The sequence below is a fragment of the Marmota flaviventris genome, chromosome 1 (genome assembly GCF_047511675.1).
Source record: "Marmota flaviventris isolate mMarFla1 chromosome 1, mMarFla1.hap1, whole genome shotgun sequence".
Taxonomy (NCBI): Eukaryota; Metazoa; Chordata; class Mammalia; order Rodentia; family Sciuridae; genus Marmota; species Marmota flaviventris.
This window is the reverse complement of record NC_092498.1, coordinates 137,695,671-137,708,413: the sequence shown is the minus strand read 5'-3', so window position 1 is coordinate 137,708,413 and position 12,743 is coordinate 137,695,671. Positions and strand designations below refer to the sequence as shown.

General features: G+C 37.6%; 1 protein-coding gene across 2 annotated transcripts; it reads left to right on the top strand.

Annotated features, from left to right (window-relative positions):
• Positions 1–3,735: 3,735 nt before the first annotated feature.
• On the top strand, positions 3,736–12,743 carry Vps29 (VPS29 retromer complex component). Of its 2 annotated transcripts, XM_071616767.1 has the most exons (6): positions 3,805–3,819; positions 5,239–5,334; positions 6,073–6,151; positions 9,403–9,594; positions 11,620–11,855; positions 12,249–12,743. In XM_071616767.1, the coding sequence occupies exons 2-6, from the start codon at positions 5,255–5,257 to the stop codon at positions 12,364–12,366; spliced, it is 705 nt and encodes a 234-aa protein (XP_071472868.1). In that variant the 5' UTR covers positions 3,805–3,819; positions 5,239–5,254; the 3' UTR covers positions 12,367–12,743. The 2 variants fall into 2 exon arrangements, with proteins under 2 accessions (XP_027805004.1, XP_071472868.1); XM_027949203.3 differs by lacking the exons at positions 5,239–5,334; positions 6,073–6,151 and having other exon boundaries at positions 3,736–3,819.

Sequence of the window (12,743 nt, the reverse complement as noted above, 5' to 3'; positions counted from 1 at the left end):
TTAGCTTTGGGGTAGATATCATCTCTGACATGTGAGTTATGATGATAGGTTGTATAGGTTACTTTCGGGGACTTGAAGGCCACTTTTGCTGAAAACATTGACTCTTCACTTGGGCCTGCTTATGTCCAATGGGTGACTGGAATAGGATGAAAAGATTCTGGCCTCTCTGCCTCCAAATTGTGTCTTTCTCCTTTGCTGCCTTAACCTTGGATCAGGTTTTCACTCAGCTCTGCATGTAGACATGTCGTTCACTTGAGAAATGCTTTGCCCAAAACTATGACGCAGGATTAACTAGACTTGTGTAGCCTCTTTCCTCCCATTTCAAGGCTAAAGACACACCATCACCAGAAACACCAGACCATAACTGAAGTAAAAAGAGGTGGCACCCCAAGTTCCTGGAAGATTTCTACCTGTTGCCAGAAAAGATATGAATTTTCTTCTTTTTATTAGCCTCTCTCCCTCATTATTCCTGTCCTATATCCAAAACTTCTAAAGCCCCTGGAGTTGAGAAGTTGATGTGCCAGCAGAGCACCCTCTTGCCCCATTCTTGGACATTAAATAAAGCCTTTCTTTCTCCCCAACTCGTTTCTGGGACATTGGTTTTTCTGTGGGATGAGCTTCACTTTGGTAACACTTACACCTTTTTCAGATGGGTCTAGCCACAGCTCATCACTCACTCGGGATAAAGCCTGGATTGCTTTCCCAAACACTATGGAGAAAAAGAAAAGCACTGTTTACATTCCTTCTCTCTAATAACAAAAACAAACCACAGGGCTACTTCATCAAGCAGAGGACTCAAGATAAATTCATAAAGATCAGTGGAATCTACTGAACAATTTGTTCCTGCAGGTCAAATTATTTAACAGATTCTTCAATTGAACAATTCTTCCCTGCCCTATGGGTCTAATTCCTAGAGAGAGAAATGGAGGCTTTTGGTTTTGTAGATAATACACATCAACCAACTATTGGTAATATGGAAATAGTTGGCAACGATTCTACCCACACTTTGTTGCCTAGTTTGCAACACATAGTTCAGCCTGGTTCTACCATTCATTCTAATTCATGGACTGTATAGACGGTAATAACATTCAGCTTTTCCTTGGTTTCCAATAAACTCAAGTTAGCCAAAATGATCTCAACTTCTGTTTCATGTCAAGTCCTATCAGAACAAATGAAAACCAAAGTGCAAGATCACAAAAGGGGTTTATTGCAATACGTTGGATTCATCTTTGACTGAATTTTTGTGGTATGATTGACCTGGAAATAATGCTTTTGAATTCCTTCTCCTGCATATATTGGAACAATTTCCTTAATCAAAATAGGATGTTTTGACTTTTGGTTTTTGCATGTTTTATACAAATATCTAGGGACAAATTCTTTAATTAAATATATCTGATAGACAAATTGTTCAACTGATCCATATAGCATTTTCTAGACTAATGATACATTGCTTTAAGAAATACAGTATAATGCCTTTGGCAAAATGCCATCACATAGTAGGAGCTCAATAAATTTGCAGAATGAGTGTATAAAATTCAATGACATTCTTTCTTCTATATGTCTGCAGTATTGTGTGGAGCTGTTGTGGCAAGGAAATTTCCATACTATTAATTTTTTCAACTTGGTTTAAATAAATCTATTTGCAAAAAATATATGGAAAAAGGGCATGGAGAGGATGATTTTAAATGTTTTAATAACTCCACAGCTGGTCATGTCAAAAAGCATCACGAGAGGGGCTGGGGCTGTGGCTCAGCAGTAGAGTGCTCACCTAGTATATGTGAGGTGCTGGGTTTGATACTCAGCACCACATAAAAATGAATAAATAAATAAAATAAAGGTATCGTGTCTAACTACAATTAAATTTTTTTAAAAAAATGCATTACGAGAGAGAAATTAAGAGTATTCATCTCTGCTTGAGATTAGCCTGGGGAAATACCAAATTTTAGCATAGAAGATGTCAGACTTTCCCATCAAACACACTTACATGTCTTGTTAGAAAGAGAGGCTAGGGCTGGATGAAATATTGATCTGGCTTGGGTTAATACCATTAATGTTCTTATGAATTATGAATAAGTAAAAACCATCCAAATAGACAGAGGAAACTATGCTGTAATATAAATGAATGGACCTATCAATCTACTGAAGAACATAAAAAAGAAATAACAATCCCAGAATTCAGATTGCAATGCTAAAGAATCACAAGTGTGCAAACTACGAAAGATGGGATGACCTAAATAAATAAATAATTTTAAAAAAGGCATGTGTCTCTTCACATTTGCTTCCTGGATTGCCTGATGCAGACCTTTCATTCACCCAATGAATATCTATTGATCACCTACTAGACTCCAAATACAGCCCAATGCACTGGGGTACAGTAATGAACAAGACAAGTATAGTTCCTGCCCTCATCACATTTACAGTCTAGGAAGGAAAGCAAAATTAAATAGTCACAGAAAATTGGCTATTGTTGGGCTGGGGTTGTGGCTCAGTGGTAGAGTGCTTGCCTAGCATGTGTGAGGCACTGAGTTTGATTCTCAGCACCACATATAAATAAAGATTCCTGACAACTAAAAAATAAAGAAGGTGCACACTGCTAAAGACAATTTCCTAGTACTCTGGGAACAAGTAACAATGGGGGGACTTGTACTTCCCTTTCCTGCTCATTATTATTTTCCTATATTTGTCTTCAACACAAATGAAGCCAGTCACAATACAAGATAGTTTTCAATGACCATTTTCAGGCTACAATTTATAGAAAGCCACTGCTTTTCTAAATGCTTTCTGTATTAACTTCCATTTTAAAAGGGCCATATACAATGAAGAGCAGTTCCATACATTCCCTTTTGTTTATATTAATTTCTATTTCATGCCTACAACAAACCCTATTAATGAAAGTGCTTTTCTAAAGTGCTGCTAAGGTTCCCATTTTACAGATGAGGAAACTGAGACCCAAGGTGATTTAGTGGTTTTAAAATCGTACAATCTGCTGGGCATGGTAATCCCAGCGATTTGGAAGGCTGAGGCAGGAGGATCACAAGTTCAAAGCCAGCCTCAGCAACAGCTAGGTGCTAAGCAACTCTGTGAGACCCTGTCTCTAATAAAAAATAAAAGGGATGGGGATGTGGCTCCGTGGTCGAGTGCTGGGTTCAATCCCCAGTACCAAAAAAAAGATTGAATCTGTGCAAAAAATCAGGCTTATTTGTTTTCTGGGCACTAAAATACTTTGTCCACACATTATTTTTTTCCCCACTCCTCCCCACACGCTGCGCAGTACTGAACACTACGCCTCAACGGAGAGGGGCCTTCATCCTGCCGTCAGAAGCCCCCAGGGCCCTCGTGGGGACAGGCAGTGGTCAGGACGCGACTTCAGCGCTGGCGCACAAAGGCAAAGGGGAAGAATGAAGCGACAGATGAAGGCACGTCATTGGCTTTTTAGACTTTTCCTCTTCTACATAGGGAGGCAAAAAAGGCTGCTCCACCTTTCACCTGACTGCCATTCATCCCGCACTTCAGCATGGCTGCGGTTGCTGAAAGGCAGGGTTGGAAGGCGCACGTTAGCTTGCTGGCCCCAAATGCCCGGATGTTGCCCGCGTTTTTCGAAGATACGCCTCAATTCCTCCCACTCTCACTCCGCCTCCACTAATTCTCAAAGCACAGGTTCGCTTTTCGGCGGTAAAAGGACTGTGCGGGTCCCCGTAGGGCCGTCTCCAGTCGACCTCGTTTTTCATTGGTTGAGGGGAAAGTGGGCGGGTCACCGAGGAACCTGAGGAAGAGGGCGGCTGCTGTTCTGGTGACTGAGCGGAGCCCGGTGACAGGATGGTGAGGACCGACGCTGGCGACCGAGGCCCGGCTGTCGGCGGGGTTGCTGCATCGTTGGGAGCCGTGGGGGATTTCAGGGCGAGGGCTGGGCCATCCCGGAGGCGTTGGCGAGCGCGGCCGAGGCGCCGGCCTGGGGAAGGCCCAGGAGGAGGGCTAGGAAAGGAAGGGAGCGGCCACCTCTGGGTGCGGGCGGCGCTGGCCTCGCCCCTTGGCCCAGGGGCCAGAGGATGTCCGCGGGTGGACAGGGCCTCAGCTGCCTGCCCTGTCACGAGTTCGGCACGCTGGAGTGGGGAGGGCCTTGGGGCCTGCACCTCCAGCGGCCCCCTGCGCTCCCAGGCGTGCCCTGCTCCTTTCCAGCTGGTTGGGGTGTGCTGGCCGCCACCCTGTGTGGCGAAAGCTGGCCTCTCAATGCCTAGCGGGAAGTTATCTCCGCAGAACTCACTGGCCGTTCAAGTTTGCCATCAAGGCAAAGGGAGCGAGAGCCGATCTCTCCGCCCCTGGAATGACGCGCAGCTGCCTTTGCTCTCCGAAGGCAGCGCCTGGCGCGAATTTCTAGAGCAGGATTCCTTGATGGGTGTGTGAATTCCATGAAATTATTTGGAAAATTTTGTGGACATATGCTTTTGGGGTGGGGGAGAGAGCCATAGTTGACGCCAAGGGGTATTTTAGGGAGCTTTACCGCATTCCTGCATCGTATTTCCCCATGATTCCCCAGCCAGCTTCAGGCTGTCCCCCCTCACCCCCATAGGTTGCTAACCTTAAAACCCAACTACAGGGGCTGGGCTGTGGCTCATTGGTAGAGCACTTTCCCACTTTAATCCCACTTTCCTAGCACGTGTGAGGCACTGGGTTCGATCCTCAGAACCACATTATAAAAAGATATCACGTCCATCTACAACGAAAAAACAAACAAAACACCAAACTACATAAAAACTGGGGAGCTGCTGCTGTAGAGGGTTCATAATTGTAATCAGATTTTCTAAAGTGTCTTTGGCCCTCTAAAATGTCAACTGTTGGCAGAGGAGCTCTGATATTCTTGATGTTTGTGTTGGTGGAGTTTAACTGGAGGAACTTCTCTCTGATCATTACATTTTTCATACTGTTACTATTCTATAACAAATAGTACCTTTCAAAAGGTGGTTTATAAGGTGACAGTCTAAAATTTGAATTGTATAATTGTGTCTTTAAAGGCTTTAATCCTGGCCTGGTGTGGTGGTGCATGCCTGTAATCCCAGGGGTTTGATGGCAAATTCGAGGCAGCCTTGGCAATTTAGATAGACCCTGTCTCAATATAAAAAAATAAAAAGGGCTGGAGGTGTAGCTCACTTGTAGGGAGCCCTGGGTTCAACCTCCAGTACCAAAAATATGTAATGATAATATTATTATTGTTATTAACAAAGGCTTTTTGCTTCTAAACAGACTCCAATTTACAGTAATGTTGAGACATTATCCAAGGGAGAAGAAATACTTCCCAGCCATGATTCCAAATTCATGTTTCAGAAGTTGTTTAGAAAGGTGAACACTTTTGGGGGGTAGATGGACTTTTCATATGAAAAAGAAAGAACTGAACAAAATTTATCATCAGCTAATTCTGTTATGAGTAAAAACATTTTATTTGGCAAAGAATTTTAGAGACATTTAACACTGTACAGTGCCCAGAGTCTGTGGGCAGCAAATTTAGATACCAGGAAGGTCCAATTTTAACTGGATTAATGTGTCTGTCTTTATTATCTTTGTTGACATTTTTGTCACTTGATACATATTTATGGTACTGTATACATCCTCTATGAAAAAAACAGCTGCAGCATAGTTTTTCACTACTAGAACTTTGAACATAAGAGAATTAAAGCCATTATACCTGAAGGATAATTAGAGCCCAAGAATCCAGAAGAGATTAACCTTTAGGCTATTGCCAATGAATTTCCAAATTGTTTTCTAAAAATTAAAAACTGTATTCTAAAATTTTAAACAGAAGAGAAACAAAAGAGATGGGAGTCAATGTGGAGAACAAAATCAAGTAGAAAAGTAGAAAAACTGATAAGGCAATTTTATTAAAAAGTGAGCATTCATGTCATGTTTTAAAGTACAGCAAATGGTTCTTTGGTTATTATTTTGAGCACAGCTGATTTTTAACATTTTCTTTCTTAACAATTAGAAATCATTAACAATTTTTTGCATATTCATTTGGTGTGGGGTTTTTTTGTTGTTCTTTTTTTTTATTTGTTTCCTTTTGTTGCTTTCTTTTAACATTAGTCATGTTTCATCCTCCCCCCCCCCCCCCCATCCCCCTGTCTGCAATCAACTTCTTCATTCCACTAAGGCTGGGCACAGAGTAAGTTTCTTCTCTTAGCTCCTACTAACAATGGTGGTTGGGTGGCTGTTACTGACTGAGTTTCTCACCCTTTTAAGATCTGTCAAATAGGAAGTAACCAAATTCCCATGCTTTGTTTGGGTTGTTTCTTTATATGAATTTAACAAGACTGCCATATCCAGGATCTTTTGCTGTCTTAAAAGACTCAGTAATTTGTATCTAACCTAATTTGTCAAAGTGTGGAATATTGGCAAAGACACTCCTGAACATATATTATATGACACTCTTTCCCTTATAACTTTGTCACCAGCAGGAAACCAGAGGATTCTGCCCTAATAAGAATCCTTAATTAATTTGAAATAATTTCAGTGTGGTCTTCATACAGTTGTAGCTTTAGACTATTAATAGTCTTGGATATACGTGAGGATAATGCAGAGTGCTTTGAAGAATTTAGGTCATCAGTCATAAAGTATCATGACTAATTTTCTTTCTAGTACATTCTGATTGAATGGTTCATTCATTATTAGTCCCAAACATGTTCAACCTCTAATAGACATATACCCTGTTATGAATTTGTTCTTTTTTAAATATAAAAATCTGTTTTTTATCTTTTTCTCATATGCCAGCTTCCACATTAACTATGTACTTCAATCCATATCTGAAAGGATTCCACTTTAGAATGAAGATTGTTCTAGGGGCTGGGGTTTGTGGCTCAGAGGTAGAGCACTTGCCTACCATGTGTGAGATACTAGGTTCGCTCCTCAGCACTACATAAAAATAAAAGATATTGTGTCCACCTATAACTAAAAAATAAATATTAAAAAACAGAATGAAGATTGTTCTGTATCAAGGTGTTTTTATATTGATTACCAATGAGGGTGGAAACTTTGTAGAGTTTTTTAGTTCTACAGAGTTTATGTCCACTAAGCTCTCCATTGAAACAGGTCATTGCACAAATATCTACTGAAACTATATTTATAAACTATAAAATGATATTTATAAGCTATAAAGAAGAAACTTATTTAACAGTTTCTCTTAAAATGTGCTCATGTTACTTCAGTTACCTTGTGTCCTGATAACAGTTCCTTTCCTTTGCAGTCATTTTTATTTTTGTTGCCAGAGGAATCAAACTTGCTTTAGTAATCATTTTAATTTACACATTTTGTTTTTTGATTAATTTCAATTTAATTTATAAAGTCTGTCGGAGCAAAATTATTTTGTTTTATCATATTAAGTATTTAATGTTTTCTTTGATAATATTGAGGAATAGTCATGCCTTAGTTAAGGATGTTGACCAAATTGTTATATCATGTGCAAACACATATGTAACAAAGAATCCCACTATTGCATATAATTATAATGCACCAATTTAAAAATATGGGGAAAGGGGGCTGAGGTTGTAGCTCAGTGGCAGAGCACTTGCCTAGCATGTGCAAGGCACTGGGTTCGATCCTTAGCACCACACACAAATAAAAAATAAAGGCAGTCTGTCCATCTACAACTACAAAAATTTAAAAAAATATATGGGGAAAAAAAGGCAGAGAAAAAGCATGTACCTTTATGGATAGGATGTCTATAAGGGAAAACATCCTGTATGAAATGAAGGTGCTTAAACTAAAACATTAAAAAATTGATTATGTTGTCTTTTTGAGGGCAGATTTTATTATTATTATTATTATTATTACTTTTTTTTTAACTGGGGGTTTCTCTGAGGGGTACTCTACACTGAGCTACATCCCCAGCCTTTTTTAAAATTTTATTTTGAGACAGGGTCTCACTAAATTGCCAAAACTGGCCTCGAACTTGGATTCTTCCTGCCTCAACTCTCAACCTCTCAAATAGCTAGATTACAGACATGTGCCAACATGCCTGGCTGAGGACAGAAATTATTTTTAAATTATCTTTTTTAACAATATTCTGTTAAATGACTAAATTATATAATGTTATTTGTCAAATCTTGAAATTTTACAGAAGTGGGGGGGTTTTTATTCTTTTATATTTCAGAGCAAAATATGATTTTGTCCTTTGAGACTATGTTGCAACTCTAAACTACCTCCTGCTAAATTCATCACTTATTTAACTGACTTTTCTTTTTTGTTTTAATCCTCTAATGCACATGAAAGATTGTGAATTTTTTTTTAAGTTTGGGAATTATACTGACAGTACATAGGTAATTTAATCTAGGTAATAAAAACATGATAGTGAGAGTTTCTAATGAAGGAAAGTGAAAGTATCAAAAAAGGTTATAATTCATAAGCACATCTTTATTGTAACTCTGAATCATAGGCTGTTTTTGTACCTCTGTAATGCATAGCTAATAGTTGGAAGTAACAAAAATGGTAAATTTTGGCTTCTATTCTCCAAACTGTCAACCTAGTATATGCATCAATTACAGAATTAACTTCTCTCTCATTAAATTTTTTTTTTCATATTATTATTTTTTATATTTATTTTTTAGTTCTCGGCGGACACAACATCTTTGTTTGTATGTGGTGCTGAGGATCGAATCCGGGCCGCACGCATGCCAGGCGAGCGCGCTACCGCTTGAGCCACATCCCCAGCCCTCATTAAATTTTTAATAATCCCCTTTAATAATGCTTCTGGAATTAAGATATAAATTTTACGTTACAACTACAGAAATATGAATTGCCCTATAAGCCTTCAAAATGCCCAGTTCTATAGGGTTCAGTATTATACGTTTCATTTTGTGGTTTTGTTTAATTCAGAATAATTTATAGATCTCTAAATAAGTCACTTTGGAATGCTTGATTTTATTCTTGATAGGTAGAATGATTATCTGTATTGTGTATACTTAATTGTTTATGACCAAAATAAAATGATTGATTTAGGAGCTGGGAATATAGCTCAGTTGGTAGAGTGCTTGCCTCGAATGCATAAGGCCCTGGGTTCAATCCCTAGCACCACACACACACACAAAAAAAGATTGATTTAGAAAAGAGTGTATTATTATGTGTTTTGATTTGAATAGTCATGATAGGAAATATATGAACAACTTCTATCAGGTTCTGGAATTTCTGATAAATTTAATTTAAAAGGGGAGTTATGGAGAAATTTTTAAAAAATTTTTTTGTAGTTGTACATGGACAGCATGCCTTTATTTTTGTTTATTTATTTATTTTTTTTGTGGTGCTAAGGATCAAACCCAGTGACTCTCATGTGCTAGCAAGTGCTCTGCCACTGGCCCCAGCCCAAGAATGTCTTTTTTTGACATCATGTTTAATATGCTTTATCTCATCTTGACACTTTTAAAGTTGGTGTTGGTATTAGGAGATCTGCACATCCCACATCGGTGCAACAGTTTACCTGCTAAATTCAAAAAACTCCTGGTACCAGGAAAGATTCAGCACATTCTCTGCACTGGAAACCTTTGCACCAAGGAGAGTTATGACTATCTCAAGACTCTGGCTGGTGATGTTCACATTGTGAGAGGAGACTTTGATGAGGTGATGTATTTGCCTTTCCTTCTCAGATATTTCCCCTTCTTAATTTTTACTTACATAAGCTTTTTCCTTTAGACTAGGGTATCTATATTGCTAAGGTCTTTTTCTCTTATCTCTCTTTTTAAAAATTTCCAACTATAAAATTACAATTATCACTTATCTGAGATGCTTAGGACCAGAATTATTTTGGATTTCAGGTTTGTTTTGAATTTTGGAATATTTCTATACACTTACTTTGGGGATATGAACCAAGTCTAGAAATGAAATTCACTATGTTTCATTCATACACACTTTAAACACATAGCCTGAAGGTAATTTATACAATGTTTTCAGTGTGTCTGTATTTTCAGGAAAGCCTAACATGTGGCATGAGGTGTGGAATTTTCCATCTGTGTCATTGTGTGGGTCACTCAAAAAGATTCAGATTTTTGATTTTCAGATTAGGGATGCTCAACCCATATTACACAGATGTAGACTACCCCACAAACACTTTAAATAATTATTCCTACTAAATAAATTGATGCTGAGTAAAGTGGCTTTGTTACTATTTTTGTAGTGCCATCATTTAGTTTCTTTTTTGTTGTTGTTATGAACTTCTCACCACCACCATCACCACCTTTACTGACCTATTCCAAGCTACCACATCACTTTCCTGTGTTCCACTTTCTTCACTCTACCCTTCTTTCCTCCTGTTTATTCTCTAAGAAGCAACCAGAGTGATCCTTTTTAAGTAAAATAAGACCCCATCACTACTCTATTGACAGGGATTGGCTATAAAGCATAAGAGAATTAAAATGGAATGAGAGAAATATTCTATATTTTGAATGTGGCAGTACTTACACAGCTGTATGCATTTATCAAAACCCATTAAGTTGAAAAAATTAAACTGTACACCAAAGAGGATTATTTTACTGTATGTAAATTATACCTTAATAAATCTAACTCTAACGTTCTAGAGTTTCAATTTTGCCCAATAGTTAATGAGATTTTTCACAAATTACTTCTCCTTTTTGACTTTTAGTAAATATGATTAGAATAGATAATTTTTAGGCCCTTACCAATGTAACTTAAAGACAAACCTGATTCTGGGATAAAAATTTTATTTTGCACTTCTGGGAATGTAAGCTTTTTCATAATATCTAACTTGGTTGGTACTCTCTAACAAGGTTCTTTTATACCAGACGAAATGGACATAGTATGGTCTATTTTTTTTTTTTTTTAGTGGTTTTAGTTTGGAAAAACTATAGGTGGTATAAAAGTCAAAGACCAGAGTAATAACAAGGACAGGGGCAAACTTCTTATTCATAATTAGAATATAGATCTGGTTAATTAAATACAGGGTTTCCATCTGTTATTTTAAAGAAGTCTAATTAGCAAGAATTCAATCTTTTTTTTTTTTTTCCTCTGATTTGCTAGATCCACAAACCCTGGAGCCGTGCTACTAGAATTTGGATCTTAGTCACTTACTGGCATGTAACCTTGGGCAAATTATTTTAACCTATTTGTGCCTCAGTTTCCTCATCCTTAAAAGGTTGAATATTTATACAGTGATTTTTTTAAAAAAAACATTTCTAAAATACATGTTTTTGCCAGGCATACACCTGTAATCCCAGTGACTCAGGAGGCTGAAGTAGGAAGATCACAAGTTCAAGGCCAGCCTCAGTAACTTAGCAAGACCCTGCCTAAATAAATAAATAAATACATAAATAAATAAATAAATGGAGGCTGGGCATGGTGGTGCATGCCTGAATCCCAGCAGCTCGGGAGACTAAGCCAGAAGGATTTCAAGTTCAGAGCCAGCCTTAGCAACTGTGAGGTACTAATCAACTCAGTGAGACCTTGTCTCTAAATAAAATACAAACTAGGGCTGTGGCTCAGTGGTCGAGTGCCCCTGAGTTCAATCCCCAGTAGCAAAAAATAAATATATAAAAAGACTGGGGATGTAGCTCAGTGGTAGAATACCCCTGGATTCTATCCCCAGTACCAAAAAATAAAATTCATGTTTTCTTTATCTCTTTCCTATATTAGAATCTGAATTATCCAGAACAGAAAGTTGTGACTGTGGGACAGTTCAAAATTGGTCTGATCCATGGACATCAAGTTATTCCGTGGGGAGATATGGCCAGCTTAGCCCTGTTGCAGAGACAGTTTGATGTGGACATTCTTATCTCAGGGCACACACACAAATTTGAAGCATTTGAGCATGAAAATAAATTCTACATTAACCCAGGTTCTGCCACTGGTGCTTATAATGCCTTAGAAACGTAAGTAATATACAATTTAGAAATTTGGGGGCTTTAGTAAAGTTAATGATTGTGTGTTTGACATTTCATAAAAGACATGTAATCTTTTAAATAACTACTTTTTAGCAGTTTTCTTTTGGTAATTATTCTTTTGAGTATGTAAGTAATAATCAGATTTTTGAGTTCAAATTGTTATCTTTTCTTTTTTAATTTTATTTTTTTAGTTATTGATAGAACTTCTATTTTTTTTTGTTTATATGTGGTGCTGAGAATTGAACCCAGTGTCTCACACTTGCTAGGCAAGTGCTCTACCACTGAGCCACCACCCCAGCTCCTCAAATTGTTATCTTAAATTGAGATTTATAGTGCTGTTTCTCTTTAGTACAGAATACTAACTTTTTTTTTTTCTTTCAGAAATATTATTCCTTCATTTGTGTTGATGGATATCCAAGCATCTACTGTGGTCACTTACGTCTATCAGCTAATTGGAGATGATGTGAAAGTAGAACGAATTGAATACAAAAAATCTTAAAGCCATGCCTGTTCATGATTTTGTGGGTTGTGTTTTTTTTCATTCCTTTGTTTAAGTAATTAAATGCTTAAGAGCCACACAGTTGTATTAACTTCTGTAATATTTTGCAGTAAGAAATGTCTTCTTTGTTTATACATAAGTGCTCTGAGCTTCTTGTAAACTATAAGAATATATTTGCAGTATATAGTTTCTATGAAAAAAAAAGTCCATGACACAGTAGATAGTCATGTGTTTAGAAAAATTTATCCTTGACAATATCTATCTTCAAAGTTAGTATTTGGACTTTATTGCAAAGGTAGTGCATGAAGAGAAAGAATTTAGACTTTCTGTATACATTTTTCTCTTCTCTAGTAATAAATGTTTACCTTTCATTTATA